The sequence below is a fragment of the Mytilus californianus genome, unplaced genomic scaffold (assembly GCF_021869535.1).
Source record: "Mytilus californianus isolate M0D057914Y unplaced genomic scaffold, xbMytCali1.0.p SCAF_2, whole genome shotgun sequence".
NCBI lineage: Eukaryota > Metazoa > Mollusca > Bivalvia > Mytilida > Mytilidae > Mytilus > Mytilus californianus.
Window position 1 is genome coordinate 120,155,382 of NW_026262668.1, and position 17,276 is coordinate 120,172,657.

At 33.2% G+C, this 17,276-nt stretch overlaps 1 protein-coding gene across 4 annotated transcripts in view; it reads right to left on the bottom strand.

Annotated features, from left to right (window-relative positions):
* Positions 1-776: 776 nt before the first annotated feature.
* The window catches only part of LOC127728720 (uncharacterized), a 48,174-nt gene continuing 31,674 nt past the window's right edge, over positions 777-17,276 (bottom strand). For all 4 annotated transcript variants that reach the window (XM_052236369.1, XM_052236368.1, XM_052236370.1 and 1 more), the window contains one exon: positions 777-2,028. In XM_052236369.1, the coding sequence (XP_052092329.1) occupies positions 1,148-2,011 (864 nt within the window). In that variant the 5' untranslated portion in view covers positions 2,012-2,028 and the 3' untranslated portion in view covers positions 777-1,147. The remainder of the gene's footprint in view (positions 2,029-17,276) is intronic.

Below are 17,276 nucleotides of genomic sequence, written 5' to 3' on the forward strand. Positions count from 1 at the left end.
TTGGATCCAAATTATTGAATAGATATATGATCACTCTTAGTCTTCTTCCGACCGGCATTAAATCCTTGCCAAAGTGGGCGTCTCTTTGGCTGTGCAGGATGTACAAGTTTGCAGCCACGTCCTGTCAGAATAGGGGCACTAAAGCCGATGCATCGTGTAGACGTTCAGAACCCATGCAACAACTCTTGAGAGGTCCGTAGGTGGCCAGTTGCAATGCTAAATTTCTATCTGTATCTAATCTACCGTCATTTTCCAGTGGCATTCTAAATTACCCAGACCTTCATCCAAGACGGTCTCTATCTTATGACCTACCTATTGTATTGTTAATTTTTTCTCGTCCTGAACATGCATGAAATATTTTCCACTGGACGTTAAGCAACCAACAACCAATCAACCCAATTATTGTCGCATTAACCTATTATTTGTGTTTGAGTTGCTCATCCAATTTTGTCAACATAACGGACTATAAACAAATGTCATACAAGTGGGAGGATTCGCTAGCTATAAATCCAAGTTTAACACACCATTATCTTTAGAAAATACATGTACCAAGTCAGAAATATGACAGTTGTTTTCCATTCGTTCCGTTGGTTTATAAATCTAACATTTGATTTTTTCAGTTTTTTATGGACTTCTCCTTTTTGAATTTACCTTGGAGTTCTGTGTTTTTGTTACACTTTTATATACATATATGTATGTATATAATTTAGTAATACTGAATTTCAACACAGGAGAATTTTTGTTAAGGCTGGTCAGTATAAAGTTCAACATACATGTTTTCAGAGAAACGACATCGCTTTATTGTTTTTTCAAAGTGGATTCAAGAGAGGACACAAAAAATGAAAACTTAATTGTCAGTTGAAAAAAAACAGGAGTGGAATACCAGAAAACTAATGTATACGTCATACATTAGTCTGAAGACTTTCATTTGTGTAGTTCATCACATTAATATAATTAGTAATGTACGTGTCACTATCGTAGTCCAAGTCATTTACAGTGAAAAACGTTCGTTTAACTATAAAATATAGTAACAGCATTTTCCATCACTCCAGTTCCTTCATTACTAAAATTTTACAACTTTTAGCATCCCTATTATTTTAAATATTAAAACTAACTGATAAGCATCATGTTACGTTTTGTTAATCTTTCATGAACATTCTCCCCCATTCGGCAATTTCCCATATTTGTCACACCATGTTTTAATGTTAACAAATACAACGTCAAGCGACAAACCATCTTTGATAATTTCGTCGTTGGACAGCTGAGAATGCTCTACATAGCCACCTATTTCTTTGAAATAATTTCTGAGTCCCACAAGATTTTTCATTGAATCTTTAAAAACTATTTTATCACCGTCCCAAACTCTATATTCGATGGTCCATATATCAACAGTTATGTCACCTGCTTTTAATGATTCCTTAATTGTTTCTAAAACGATAAGTTCTGCTCCTTCTACGTCAAGCGAGAAATAGTTTATGTGGTAAGTATTTAGTTTATCTAAAACCGTTTGAAGCTTATAGCATGGTACAGTAACCTTGTACCATTGGCTCAGTTGGTTTAATTGGTTTTTATTTAAATGATCTGCTATGCCACCAAGAGCAGAGCCTTGTATAAATGTGGCACTCTGTTGTTCTGATATACAACCACAAAGTCGCCAAACTTGTCGATGTAACTTGTCTATTTTATCACAAAGATCTGGATCTGCTTCAATCAATAGCCCGGTCCATCCATGCTTTCTTTCTAACCATAACGTATTTGACCAACGCTGCCCATCGAACGCACCCATTTCAATGAAAAAACCATGTTCCATTGGAAATATTTCGAATACAGTTTTGTCCTGTCGAGCTTGTGAGTAGGATATGTCATTTTCATTTCCTGGAATTTTTAAACTTTGTTCCAATGTATAGTATTTTCGCCTGTTCGCCTGCCTGTTATGATATATGACAACGATAAGGATACATACAGTTGTTCCTATTATAATCGACACTTTTGATAAAACAAATCTAGCCATCTGTGTATCTATGGTTACTGTAAAAAGACAAAAAACAGTGCATATACTTTATGTTATAAAATCTCATAAGGAAATATAAAGTGTTAAATAAATTCAGATTAAGATAAATATGCAAAATACCTAACAAAAATTTATGGATCAGCAAATATTTTTTCAGTAATAGCAATATGGATTTTGTAGCTGAAACATTCAGTTCGTTAAAATCGAATCATATATAATAATAAAATTTTGCACCGACATTTTCAAAAAGTCGAGAAAAACCTAGATGAGACATCTTGTTTTACTGTTTCATTTACGTATACCTCACGTCTACTACTGGTTAAGCGCTGATGATATGGCCAAATTAAGAACAAAGTGTTCATATTGAAAAGATCCTTTATCAACATTTAAGCAGACATGTTCGAGATGACTGTTTTGTCTTGAAAACGTGTAAGAGGGTTTGCGGCTCGCATACATGTATAACCTCGCCACATTCTTTATGTGCCTGTCTAGGAGCCTGTAACTCAGTGGTTATCGTCTGTTGTTGAATATCATATTTGTTTTTCGTTTACTGTTTTGTACACAAGTTAGGCCGTTAGTTTTGTCGTTTGAATTGTTTAACATTTGTCATTTTGTGGCTTTTTAAAGCTTGCTATGCGGTTAGGGTTTTGCTCATTGTCGAAGGCCGTATGGTGACCTATAGTTGCTAACCTTCTACGTCATTTGGTCTCTGGTGGAGAGTTATCTCATTGGCAATCATTCCACATCTTCTTTTTTTTATAAAGCAAAAATATTTGATACATCATCTTTGTTCAGATTATATAATGTTTATATATTTAGGCTACATGTTGATATAATAACATTAAAAATTCACAGTACCAAAAAATGAAACATATGGGTCAAGTGAAATATCTTTCTTGTGAGTCATAAAAACAGAGACTAGTGTGTGTTTGAATCAACAAAAAAAGCTTCGTGCTTCTACCAATGTTAAAATATGAGACGTATTTCTGGCTTTTTTTTTAATTCTCATTGACTCATTTGTCAAAAGTAGTAGGCCCAGTAAGACCCCAAGGCCCAAAAATATAGCATTTTTACAAATTGTTAAAAATTAAATCGTTTAGCTATTTATTAGAAAGTAGAATACTTCTGTTACATAAATATGGGCTGTTTTTTGACAATACAATGCACATTGCATCAGGTATTAGCATCATTAATTCATGCAAAATTACTGAAATCTTCATAATTTTAGCATTTGTGCTAATATTTAGACGCTTTTTGTCTAAAATGGAAGTGACCGCACTTGTGTTCAGTCTTAATATTAAAATATATGTTGTATATTTGATGATAATACATAACATATATAAAGGTTGAGACTGAACACGAATGCGGCCATTTTAGACAAAATCATCTGAAAAGTGACGTTTGATGGCATATATGATAGATTTTTCATATTTAAGCTTGAATTTGGGCGTTTTTAATGGCCAATTCAGTTCAAATCTTTTACATAAACTAATTGAATCGACTGAAGTAGACACTTAAATGTTTAAAAAAAATATCAAAAATCTTTCATCAAATGTTCTTCAAATTTTGGGCCAAAATTCGCCCTTACTGGACTTCTCCTTTAGGCATATTGATTACAAGTATTTTCTTCAGATGGGAGCAATATTTTAAAACTTTAATTTCTCTTTGATCATTTCTAAATGACCTATACTTGACGCCAAAAGTCTGACAATTCTAAAAATTGAGCACACGCACTTGGCTCGTACAAATATACATATATACCAAAGTATGTCGAGTATTTTCGACAGCGACAAGTGCCTGTAAAATTAAGAAAAATCAAAATATATACAATGTAACACATAACAACTTGAACTAAAAACGGTTTTAGAACAGGGAAGAAATGTCAATGATAACCAAACAAACATAACTTTAGCAATAAGAGACGCAAACCCTTTCGGCGCGATAACGGACAGACGCCGAAGGGAGATGAGTTTTAACACATCTTTTGGCAGATAATTAAATGTGATATATATTTTTTGACACCCGTTATTTCATGTATTATATTTTGTACCCTGAAATATTCATAATATCGTTTCTTAATTATGACTATCAATTTTGTACTGCACTTGCATGTACCACGGGGATGATTAATTTGGATATTGAAATTTCTCTTGAAAAGATTCAATGAAAGACATTTATTGCATGTAAGCTTATAGAAATTCGATTTTAAATTTAAAACAAAAATGTACCTGTACAACCGGTACTACTGTGTAGAAATGATCGATGATCGCGATCACAAGCGCTTTGTGGATGGAACACCCCCTCCCCAACCTTTTCCACGTTTTTAATTTCTAATTCATTTAAAGCAAATTTTCTCAATCTATTAATCATTTTTACTTATGTTTCCCCTTTTTAACTTTATCTTTGCGATTTAACAATAGCAGTATCATATTACTATGCCCCCAGGCCTCTATTCTTTTTTCCATTGATATAAGGACAGTTTTTATTTGGGCGTATTGCATTTCCGCTAATTTTTCAAAGTTCCAATACTACGTTTCCGGAAACTTAAAGTATACGTTTCCAGAAATTGTATTTATTACTTTTCCGGAAATTTACCTGGTAGTAAATTATTAATATTTGAATATATGTTAGATAAATTATTTATTTCATATTTTTATACAAAAAAGGTTCCGATCTTATATCTACAATATACTAGATATAAAAAAATGAAAGTTTCACCTTAGTGAAAGATGATGATGTTGGAATTGTTATATTTTTATGTTTCCCCAACTTGAAATGTTTATGATCGTCTATGCAATGAAATAACTAATATTTTCATAGATGGCACAGTTAATTATTCAATACATGGGTGTAAAATGGTAACTACATTCCTCTTGTGTTTGCGCTACTTCCACTTTTATCAAAATGTGGGATCTGCTTATTGATGTGTGCACTTCCCGAAGACTAACTCTCCAGTCCGAGGTAGATCATATTGACTTTGAATGTGCAATGCATACTGCTGTTACAAAAGTTTCATGCTGCTACAATCAGTTGTTGCAGGTTTCATTCAGGACAAAGTTCAAAGTACTTCTTTAACTGGCCACCCGCTGATTTGAAACAACAGCAGGGGTCCAGATAAGGTACTCCTTACTTATTTTCTCGAAAAAAGTAATAATTTATTTTTTCCGGAATCGTTACTATTTTCTCGGAAAAGTAAGGTATTTATTTCCGGAAACGTAGACTTTTTTTGCGGAAACGTCATCTTTTTTTCCCGGAAAAAGTAATGCCAATTTGCGGAAACGTAAAACGCCGTTTTATTTCAGATATCTACATTTAAAACTATCACCTGCTATACATAACAAGATATTAAACAAACGGATGTTCAGAAAACAGATTAGCTACAACACCCACACTGTTACCAAGTCAAAAAGGCTAAATAAACTACGAAGTTAAAGAGCATTGAGGACCCAAAATTACGAAATGTTTTGTCAAATACAGCTAGGGTAAGTTATAATAATTCCTGAGCTAGAAAATCCTTAGTATTTCGAAAAATTTTAAGTTTTATAATCAGTTAATTTATAATTATATTCGATATATTCGAATATTAAAAACTATTATCGACTGCGTCGAAAAAATAGACAATTCTTCTGACATCATATGTAGCCATATATAGAAACTAAATAAATATAGAAATAACAATAACGATTGCTTTTCGTCATGATAAGCAACGTATATGCTTCCAAATTATTAAGTAGTTTTTAATATATATAATGAAATGCATACATCCATCGAATTCATTAAAATTAGTGGACGATATCCCTGTTTCAAAAAGAACAAATCAGTCCATTAATATTTTAAATGGTATTATATTAGACGTATAAGAAATGGGTTATAAATACTGCGCTGATTTATCATAACAGAATCGACACAAGATTTAAGTAAGGACTTTCTGTAAATAAAAATGCATTGAACGGTATTCAGGCGAAGCATAGTTTACAGTTAACATCGACTTTAGATTTTAAGATTGATTGATTGATTGTTGGTGTTCAACGCTTCTTTCAGCACTATTGGCTATATCGTGGTGGTCAATTTTTATTAGTGGAGGAATCCGGAGAGAACCACCGACCATCGGCAGAAAAACTGACAAAATCCAGTCAATTAAAATTGGAGTCGAACGCACCTGCCACGTGCAGAGTTCAAACTCACAACCTCAGTATTGATAGGCTAGTGATACAGTAGATGAACTAAGTAGACCACTCGGCCACCGAGGCCCCGCTATATAACTCCTTTTATTTCTCCATTATCTATATTTGTTAACCATTCATCTACTAATTTAGTAAGTGCAGTAGTGTACGAATGTTAAGCACTGAAGCCTGGCTGTGTAGTATTAAGAAGGTCATTACTATTTATATATATATATACAAACTATCAGCGATATATGATTTTGGAGAGACAAGGTAAAACTGCTATTGGTCTATAATTATCAGGATTATAAGCATCGCCACTGATTTACCACTGAACACAGAAAATTCATTAATAGATTTATATGCAGATGATTCTACTTTACTTTGCATAGTAAAGATTATAATGTACATGAGTTAAATGCTAACCTTCAAAATGATATTAACATAATTGAAAACTGGTGTTTGGGAAATTGTATGAAACTAAATGCCAAAAAATGTAAATCAATGATTATTGGTTCAAAACAGAGGCTTTATTCAACTGGGAACAGTTTAGATATCAATATATCAGATGAACAATTAGAGACTGTAGATTATGAAAAACTTCTTGGTTTATATATCGACAATAACTTAAATTGGAATGAGCAAATAGATAAAATGTCATATACAATATCAAATAGAATCAACTTATTACAAAAGATAAGAAAGTATTTACCTATGCATATACGTATCATTTATTTTATATTGCAATATATGGGGTAGTTGTAATGAAAGTGGAATAAAGAAACTTAATAAGTTATTAAAGAAATCTGCTAGGGTTATAATAGTAGAAGCTGACATAATGACATCCTCCAGTTTATTGTTTAAGACTTTAAATTGGTTAAATGTGGAAAAACGAATTTAATATCAAAAGGCAATACTAATAAAATGTATTCAAATCATTAGAGGATATGATTTTTTCATTTTACTGATAATCAAAATTATAATTTACGTTCAGCTGATGAAAAACTATTAAAACTTCCGAAGCCAAAAACAAATTTTTTGAAGAAAACTTTTATATATTCTGGTTCTCAAATAATGAACAGTTTACCAAATGAAATAAAGATGAGTAATACACTTTTATCTTTTAAAACAAAATGTTACAATTTTTTCATGAATAGGGCAAATATAAAATTGTATATTGTGTATATATCATTTCTGCACAACAACAAAAAAGGAAATAATTATGTACAAAATTGAAAAGTGCCTGGCCAATAATTAAGCAGACCTTGCAACAGATGAAAATGAATATTCTGTTTGCAATATCCTTCTGACACAAAGATAATCAAATACACTTCTTTTACACTCATGAAAAGCACAACACCACTTTCAACAACAGTTCAGTAATATAGTGGTGTTCAGTTTAATTGGTGGACTAAACCGGGATACCAAGAAAAAAACCACCAACACTTCACCGAAAACGGTCTGATTTATGTACAAAACATTACACGTGCATGCTAAGGCCCGGTAGTTATCTGAGAAAAGTCAAGAGGTTCCATTTTATCGAACACATAAACGTCCGACTCTATTTGGCGGAAGTGAGAAATTATAATCATAAAATTTGGAAACATTATTATAGATGTCATTATTAATATTTCTTATGGAATGAGAATAAAGTAACAAAAATACCGAACTCCAAGGAAAATTCAAAACGGAAAGTCCCTTATCAAATGGCAAAATCAAAAGCTCAAACACATCAAACGAATGGAAAACAACCGTCATATTCCTGAATATACCCAAACATTTAATCCGCAAGGAATGAATATTTAAAATTCCATAATGTTTCTCCCATTTTAACCACTAAAATGCACGAGGCAAGTGGATTGCAGAAAGAAAATGGATCCAGAAAACTGGTCAGATGGAAAGAAAAGAAAAAAGGAGACACTGCCCACCATTTAAAGTTATTTTTTTTATATACTTCAATGGTATTTTTAATTTTTGCGTTTTCGAAATCAATAGCGACGGACCTTTGTAACTAAAAGCAGAGTTTACTCGAGGTCGGAACTTTTGGGCGGGTTGCACACGATGCAAAACCTTATTATCATATAATGTAAGGAATGTTAGGCTTGTGGGGTAGAAAATTGGCGGGTGGACGTGCAGGCAAGCCGGAATAGAAGATACCCATTTTGTGCAATAAACTTCTTTCACAGCTATTAATCTAAGAACTTTAAAACTTTGCACAAAATAATAGAATATGTATACAATACAATATCAGCTGAATATAGCGAACAGTTATCGTCGATTCCGAAGACTTGCATCGGCATTTCATAAATATTAATATATGTATTTGTATATGTTTGATTTAGGAGTGCAAAAAATTAAATATACAAAAATATGAAATGATAAAAAAATAGGGATGGGGATATTACGTTCACAATCCTACATATATATACATTGTTGTCTGCTCTTTGGTCGGGTTGTTGTCTCTTTGACATATTCCCTATTTCCATTCTCAATTTTATTGTAAGATTTGAGTAGAATATGAACTCAGTTTGTCTCTCCACAAGTCAAGCACAAAATTTAATTCAATTCGTTTCATAAATATATAGATAAATAATACGGTCCAAGATAAGATTAAACAAGGAGGTACTGTAAGCAAAGTTCACAAAATGATTCATCCACCCCTGACAAAGTCCATGACTTGCAATGGGAAACCCCAAAAATAATTCGGACCAAAAAATAAAATACAAGGTGTACATTGGCATTATGCGATAAAATTTTGAGAAAGATGCATTAAATTATAATCAAAAGTTTAGGGAAAACGGCATAAATGTTGATTTAGAAGTGTTATCATTTTTTAGCAAAAAGTTCAGATTTTGGCAATTAAATCAGAAAAAGACAAGATAGTACAGCGATTCATATTGCCATACAAAAGCAGTAATAAGGTATCAATTTGATGACATGAAAATAGACGCAATTTAGATTTCATTCCAAATCCATAACTTCGAAACATCTTCTAAAAGAGTCACTTCGTCTGGAATTTTTGAGATAATGACACTTTTCCTGTTCTACCAAAACTAATTGCTCCTTTTAGAACAAGAGAACAGATAAAATATTTTGTTATTACTTCAATGTAAATCAGATGTAATCGTCTCATGTATTCAGGGCTGACGCCCCTCGGGTATACCTGAATCTAATACATACAGATATGCCGAAGTTCAATGTCCGCACTCTTAATCAAACCCATGTAACAAACAATCACTGCTAGCGAGAAAAAGCAGAATTTGATATTGGACATATCAAAATTATTACACAACAATTAGAATATATACTGAAGGTCAGTGATCCCCTCCTATTGAGTGATTGACAAATCAGTGTGTGAAGGAAACCATGTGCATGGTTTTGTGGGTTCTCGGCAGTCTTTCTATCTTGATATAGTTTTACAGAACTTATATTCAATTTACCACCAACCAATCCCTTCCTAACGGCTACAATAATGTTTCATGACAAGAAAAACATCTTAGCTTTACTAGTGATTATTGTTTTTCAATAGTTGTTTTCCGTTGACAGAAATTCATCACTGGTCATTTCTAAAATTTCATTCATTCCAAAGCATTTCGGGGACAAAGTTCCAGTGTCAGTTTGATAGATCCCTGCTCCTCGAGATGAGACATCAAGTCTCATCTACTCGTGGAGACCCCTTGCTCACCATTTCCCAGCTGGCCTATTGTCGGGAAGGTAGGTTCTCCCTCAAACTGAATGTTGCAAGCTGACTTGCTCAGGCAGGTACCTTTTTTAGCTCACCTGGCCCATCACTTGGCGTCCGTCGTCTGTTAACTTTTACAAAAATCTTCTCCTCTGAAACTACTTAGTCAAATTAAACCAAACTTGGCCTAAATCATCCTTAGGGTATCTAGTTTAAAAAATGTATCCGATGACCTCGCCCATCAACCAAGATGGTGCCATGGCTAAAAATAGAACAAGGGGGTAAATGTAGTTTTTGGCTTACATCTCTGTAACTAAAGCATTTAGAGCAAATCTGAAAAGGATAAAAATGTTCATCAGGTCGAGATCTATCTGCCATGAAATTTTCAGACGCATCAGACAACCCGTTGTTGGGTTGGTGCCCCTGAATTGGTAATTTTCACGAAATTTTGCAATTTTTGGTAATTATCTTGAATATTATAATAGATAGAGATAAACCGTAAACAGCAAAATTGTTCAGCAAAGTAAGATCTACAAATAAGTCGACATTACCAAGATTGTCAATTGATCCCATAAGGAGTTATTGCCCTTTAAAGTAAATTTTTCACAATTTTTCGTACATTTTTGTAATCTTTTACAAAAATCTTCTCCTCTGAAACTACTGGGCCAAATTAAACCAAATCATCCTTAGGGTATCTAGTTTAAAAAATATATATCCGATGACCCCGCCCATCAACCAAGGTAGCCGCCATGGCTTAAAATAGAACATGACGAGGGGGGGCTGTAAAATGCAGTTTGGCTTATATCTCTGAAACTAAAGCATTTAGTTAATGCCATTTAAAGTCAATTTTTCACAATTTTTCGTAAATTTTTGTAATCTTTTACAAAAATCTTCTCCACTTAATCTACTGGGCCAAATAGAGTTAAACTAAGAACTAGAAGACTATGGGAAAATTGTAAAAAAAACCAATTTCAAATGGTCACAACTTGAAAACTAAGTTAAATAATGATAAGGGGTCTTCAGTAACTACTGAAAGACTACAATGGGATGACCTGCTATAAATTTAACTACTGGGTCGAATTAAACCAAACTTGGCCTCAATCATTATTAGGGTATCTAATACTATTTATTATGATTTTAACCTTATTTTACATGATTTCCAAAACTACAGTAGATACAGGTGAGCGGCACGGGCTCTTGAGAGCCTCTAGTTTTGTATACTCAGTGTTTCCGCTTATTGTATTGAGAAGTTCATAGATAAAAAGAGGGTGGCAGGTTGATTGACTTAAGGTGGGTTCATTTTCTTATTGATTTATACATACATTACGCAAATAAAGTTACATTAAGTTATAATCAGAAATTTAAGATAAACAACTATAAATGTGTACCATAGCGTACAGATATGACGAAGTCCAATGTCCATGTCGGTACAAATACACTATCAAGAAAAAGCATACATATGAAGGTATACAAAACATCACACGAGTAAGATTCTGAGAAATGTTCACGAAAGACCAATGAACGAAAGAACGGACGGATGGGCCCCTCCCCTATCACTATATACCGTCCAATTTAGAAAATGGAAATTAAAATGAATATTCTGCACAAAAAATAAGGAAATATTTGAAAACCCACAAATCTTTACAAAAATCTTCTCTTAAATTTGGATGAAACTCTGCCACAATAAACATTAGGATGTCTGCATGCAATACAAACAGAGAGGGAGGATTCTCTGGCTCTTAATTATGATTGGAAGGGGAGACATCAAAGATATCAGGCTAAAAAATTTGGCACGCCAGACGCGCGTTTCGTCGACATAAGATTCACCAGTGACGCTCTAAAAAAAAATGTGGAAACAAATAGATGCCTGGAATAAGGTTACTGTGGCCTTAAAGCTAACCTTGTTATTGTAAGTAGTTGAAATAAATAAAAGACGTCTTGACCATTTGATAATTGTATTACAAAGCCTATAGCAACACGTCAAGGTGACGTGACATTACATAAAGCGCGGTAAATAGTATACTCCAGTGTGCGGTATTTACGACACTTTTATTGGCAATACTTCAATGATAGTCTTGGAATACAAGAGATATATTACCTATGTTTGTTGGGAGTTATGCCCCTTCGATCATGAAAAAAAATTTGACATGGAGTACAGTTTGACAGCATACCCTATAGGTTTTGGGGTTCTTTTGGCGAAGATTTAATTTTTGCTATATTCGTAAGGAATTTGATAAGGTAAAAATTAAGTTACACGAAAATTAAATCACAATATAATTTTCATGTGAAAATAGGGCGGATTGCTAAAATTGAACCCGCCAAAATTGAAACACCCTGTTTTTCTCATAAGAAATTTGACTCCCATGAAAATAACCACTAATATGGTATGGATGCGCATATCAAGAAGCCACGTGGGTTTTTAAAGTTTTCAAGGTGGCCACCATTTCAAACTTTCTGCCATTCAAATCTGAAAATTGAATATGACAAAAACTGTATAGCAGAATTTAACCAAACTTGGTATGGAAGGAGACATCTCGCATTTCTGGAAGCATAAACTTTAATTATTTATGTAATTGTTGTTTTTGTTCCAGGATTAGCAAGGAAGTTTGATATAACTCAGCTAGCTGCATTTGATGGTACAAATATATTCAACCAATACGTATCACCTAGGGAGATAATATCACCCAAAGTATCAGAAATAACAGGATTGACTTTCGATTTTTCCTGTGGCTAGATGTACCACCATGGTAAACCAGTTGACAGCAAAGATATACAAATTGTTTTACTAGAATTCATTGATTTCATCAGTAAAAAGAAGAAATCCATTCTATTGGGGCATAACATTGTCGCATTTGACATTCCTATATTTGCTGAACAAATTACGTCAACACAGTTTGCTGTCAGAATTCATGTTGCATATCTATGGTTGCATTGATACCATCAAATTGGCTAGAATGAAATTCAAGGCGAAAGACATAGGAAACCATAAACAACAAACCTTGGTCTCAAAATTGCTTGGCATAGAATATGATGCCCACAATGCATGTGCACATTTAACAAGTCTGTTCCAACTTCTTAAGTACTTTGAATATACAGAAAAGAATGTTTTTTCCATTCAATGCAGCTTTGTTAACAGATTCTTTCAATCCGTTGATAAGAGCATCACACATAACCAAACTAACAGCTAGGCGGTTAGCACAGAGTGGACTTTGTCTGAAACAGCTTCAGTTAGCATTCAACAGAGACAGTGAAAATGGCCTCAAATCTATTTTGTCAGAGCATGATTTAATGCCAAAATAGTCACATCTATTACAAAATATTTTACATGTACTGAGGAATAACTTGTTATAGGAGTGGGGACTACTAAGCAGAATAACTTCAAATTTTGCCACCACCTTAACAGTGATGAGTTGTAACGTGTAATCACTTTTTGGGTCTGTCCGATACATACTTCCTAATCGCTGATACTTTGAAATTTCAAAATGTATTGTATAGGTCGAATAATTTTTCGTCACAGTATTCTCAAAAATACTGGGCAGAATGACTTCATATTTGGCCAACACTCTAACAGTAATAAGTTGTAACGTGTAGTTACTTTTTGTGTTTGTCCGATACCTACTTCCTGTTTGCCAATACTTTGAATTTTACAGTGGGGGTTTTCATAGCATGACCAAGTGTGCTACATTTTGTTACTATACGTCGGACCTGCAAACAAAAAATTGGGTTATATGGAAATCACTCTGTCTGTTTGTCTGTTCGAGTTGTCCACATACTGTATAAGCGAAATGCTTATGTCCGGTGGTATTGCTGCAAAAATCATTAATGTTGACCTTGAGGTCATTGTTCAAGGTCAACAAGACTATGGTCACCAACCATGGTACGCGACACATCTTCTTGAATTGATATACCTTCATACAAAATATCAAAAGCCTACATCAAGAGACAAAAGTTACAGTTCTGTCACAAATTTCTCATGCAAAAAATCATTAAATTGACCTTGGGGTCAAAGTTCAAGGTCAAAGGTCACCATTCATGGTACGTAACACAACCTCTTGAGTTGATCTACCCTTAAACCAAATATCAAAATCCTAAATCAAAAGACAAAAAGTAACAGTTCTGACACAAGTTTGTCGTGCAAAAATCATTAACTTTACCTTGAGGTCAAAGTTCAAAGTCAAAGATTATCAACCATGGTATGTGACACATCATCTTGAGTTGATCTAATTTCAAACCGAATATCAATAGCCTAAAAAAATGACAACCAGAACATGATTTGTTATGGATGGACTGACGCACAGACTGATAACTAAAGGGCATCCGCTACTTTTCGTGGCGGGCCCCTGGTAAGGTTTTGTTTATTTAGAATGACTGTCTGGACAAAACCATTTACTTTACTAATTTCAGCAAAATTTAATTACCAATTTATGACATTTTGTCCATTAAATGGCATTTTTAGTCAAGTTTTCCCATTTTTACCACTTTACTTCAATTATCATTATAAGATATAGACAAAAAGGGAGGCAAGAAATGTATGTTCATATTATCATGAAACAATGCTTAGGTAAATACCTTCAAAATGTTTGTATCTTAAAAAATCTATTTATTGGTTTTTCGTACAGGGTCACCTAATTAGCTTAATTGGCTCCTACAGACATGCTTATTTTCATCAAAATGTGTTATTTTTACCCTGTTCACAGATCGTAACTGAAAGTAAAGCCCAAATTCAAGTTGAACTATTATTCTATGAAAGAGATGTATTTTATAATTATGAAGCAAAAAAATGTTTTTTAATATAAAAATTTTAAAAAATGCCATGAAATTAGCTTTTTATTGGAAAATTGTGGAAATCACCATTAGCCGGGGTAACTCATGGTGGGTTATCTCCCTTATATACTTGGAAAGTGGTCATAATACTTTAATATTTTGCTGCGGACACCCCGATCTTACAAAATTAAATATAGAGATGTGGTATAATTGCCAATGAGACAACTATCCACAACAGACCAAATGACGTAGATGTTAGCAACTGTAGGGCCCGTAAGGCCTTTAACAATAAACACAATCCATACGGCATACCGTATACAGCTATGAAAGGCCCTGACACGAAAAATGTGAAATAATTCAAACGAGAAAACTAATGGCCTAGTAGTTAACGAAAAGAAATGAGACATAAAGCAACACCCTCCACTGATTGCAGGCTCCTGACTTTGATTGAGCACATAAAAATATGAAATTAAGGATATCAGGAATGATCTCAGAGAACAGTCAGAAAGGTTGAAAAACGAGGAATTTCACAATTCTATTATTGAAGACCGAATGTCAAAAACTGAAAAACCTAAGGACAGATTAGCATGGGAAAACAATGAACTGAGAGAGGAGATCTTGGAGATGAGATGTCATTACATGAAATACAACTTGTTATTTTCTGGAATCCCAGAGCCTAGTAGCTGGAGGGATGAAAATACAGAGGATCAATTCATCCAAAATGAACTAGGTGTTAATAGCACTACAATGTCTTTCCAAAATGTACATCGATTAAAACAGAGAATGGATGGTAAACCTCTATTGAAAAACTTAAAGACAATGCCAACTACTCTGTAGATCAACAATACCCTATGGAGATTTCAGAGAGACGCAAACAATTACTTCCCAAGTTGAATGATGCTAAAAAGACAAAGAAGACGCGCAAGACTTCTAAATGACAAACTTTTCATCGACGGACACTTGGTAAATAGCCGACCACCACCTCCCGGACCTCCAATAGAGATTCACAGATTCGATCACCCACAACCGCAACACTTTCAGTCGGCTGAAGAAACCCCATTAAGACCACGATAGGGGGCTGACAATAGGAGTTGTAATGTTCCTTCGAATAGTAATTTGTACAATGTAGAAAATGAAATAAAAATCTTATCTCTTAATGTATGTGGTATAAAATGATTTTATCAAAACTTTTGTATCATGATTTCAATGATCTTATTATCAAAAATGATATTTGCCTTTTTGTAGAGACGAAAACAGATAAATATGATATATTGAATGTTCCCAGTGGTTATAACTATTTTTGTAAACACAGAAGTGCTTTTGATAGAAAATCTGGTGGATTAACAATTGTATATAAAGAAAATTTGAAGTCTTACTTAAAATTTCATAAAACAAAATCTGATTTTGTACAATGAGTAACAATTTCAAAAGAACTATTACAAGATGATAAAGAGTTATTGTTGGGATTTGTGTACATTCCACCTGAAAATTCCAAATATGCATCAAAAGAAGTTTTTACTGAAATTGAAGATGAACTTCTTCATTTACATGATCACAATTGTAATATCGCACTTTTATGAGATTTTAATGCAAAAACAAGAACATTAGATGACTTTGTTGTACCTGATGACTCTTTTTTTGAAGTTTTGGATGATTTTTATGATAATGAATTGCTAGCATGGCTAGTATATTTGTATGATTATCAGAAACTTTTGGTGAATAATATCTCTCTATCAAGATTTTCGGAAGATACGTCTCCAGTTAATAACTATGGATATACATCGCTAGATTTTTGTAAAAAACTAAATATTTATATCGGAAATAGCAGACTGAATGGAAATGATAAATCTGTTGGTAAGAAGACATGTAAAGATGTATCACTTGTAAATTATTTCCTATTATCCTCAAATTGTTTTTCCAAATGTAAAATCTTTTGATGTTTTAGATTACAATCCCCTATATTCAGATGTACATTGTGGGATAAATGTGTATTTGCATTCCAATGTAAAGAAAAATACTATGCAAAACAAAATGTAGGTCATTGTAGTAAATACAATTATATTAAATGAAATGCTGCCAAACAAGACGGAGTTTGTCGAAGCTATTTTTAGTAGCCAATTGGCATTCGGTGAACTTGATACTATTTTTAATGAAAAATGTGAAGGCAATCAAGTGAAACATGTTATTGATAAAGCGGTGAACAAAATTGATGAGATCTTTAGAAACACGGCAAAATCAATTTTTGGTTGTAAAAACTCGACTCGGAAAAAAGTGAAACCTGACAATAAACCGTGGTATACAAAAAGTTGTCAGGAAAATGCCTCTAAAACCGATAAAAACAGTTTTGGGGTATATTGAAGTAATTTTCAAAGTTTCAAACTTCTGAAGAAAATAATATTACACTTGATCGCCTATATGAATATTTTAAAGACTTAAATAACAATGTTGAAGAAGCCAGTCTGGATGATTTTTCAGAAATTTATTCTCAAAATGATATTGACCTTCTTAATTCCGAAATAACAGAGGATGAAATCATTAAAGCTATTAAAAATTTGGAAAATTCAAAAGCACCTGGCATAGATAATATTGTAAATGAATACATGAAAACAACTTTATACAAATTTTTAACATACTACCATAAATTGTTTAATTTAGT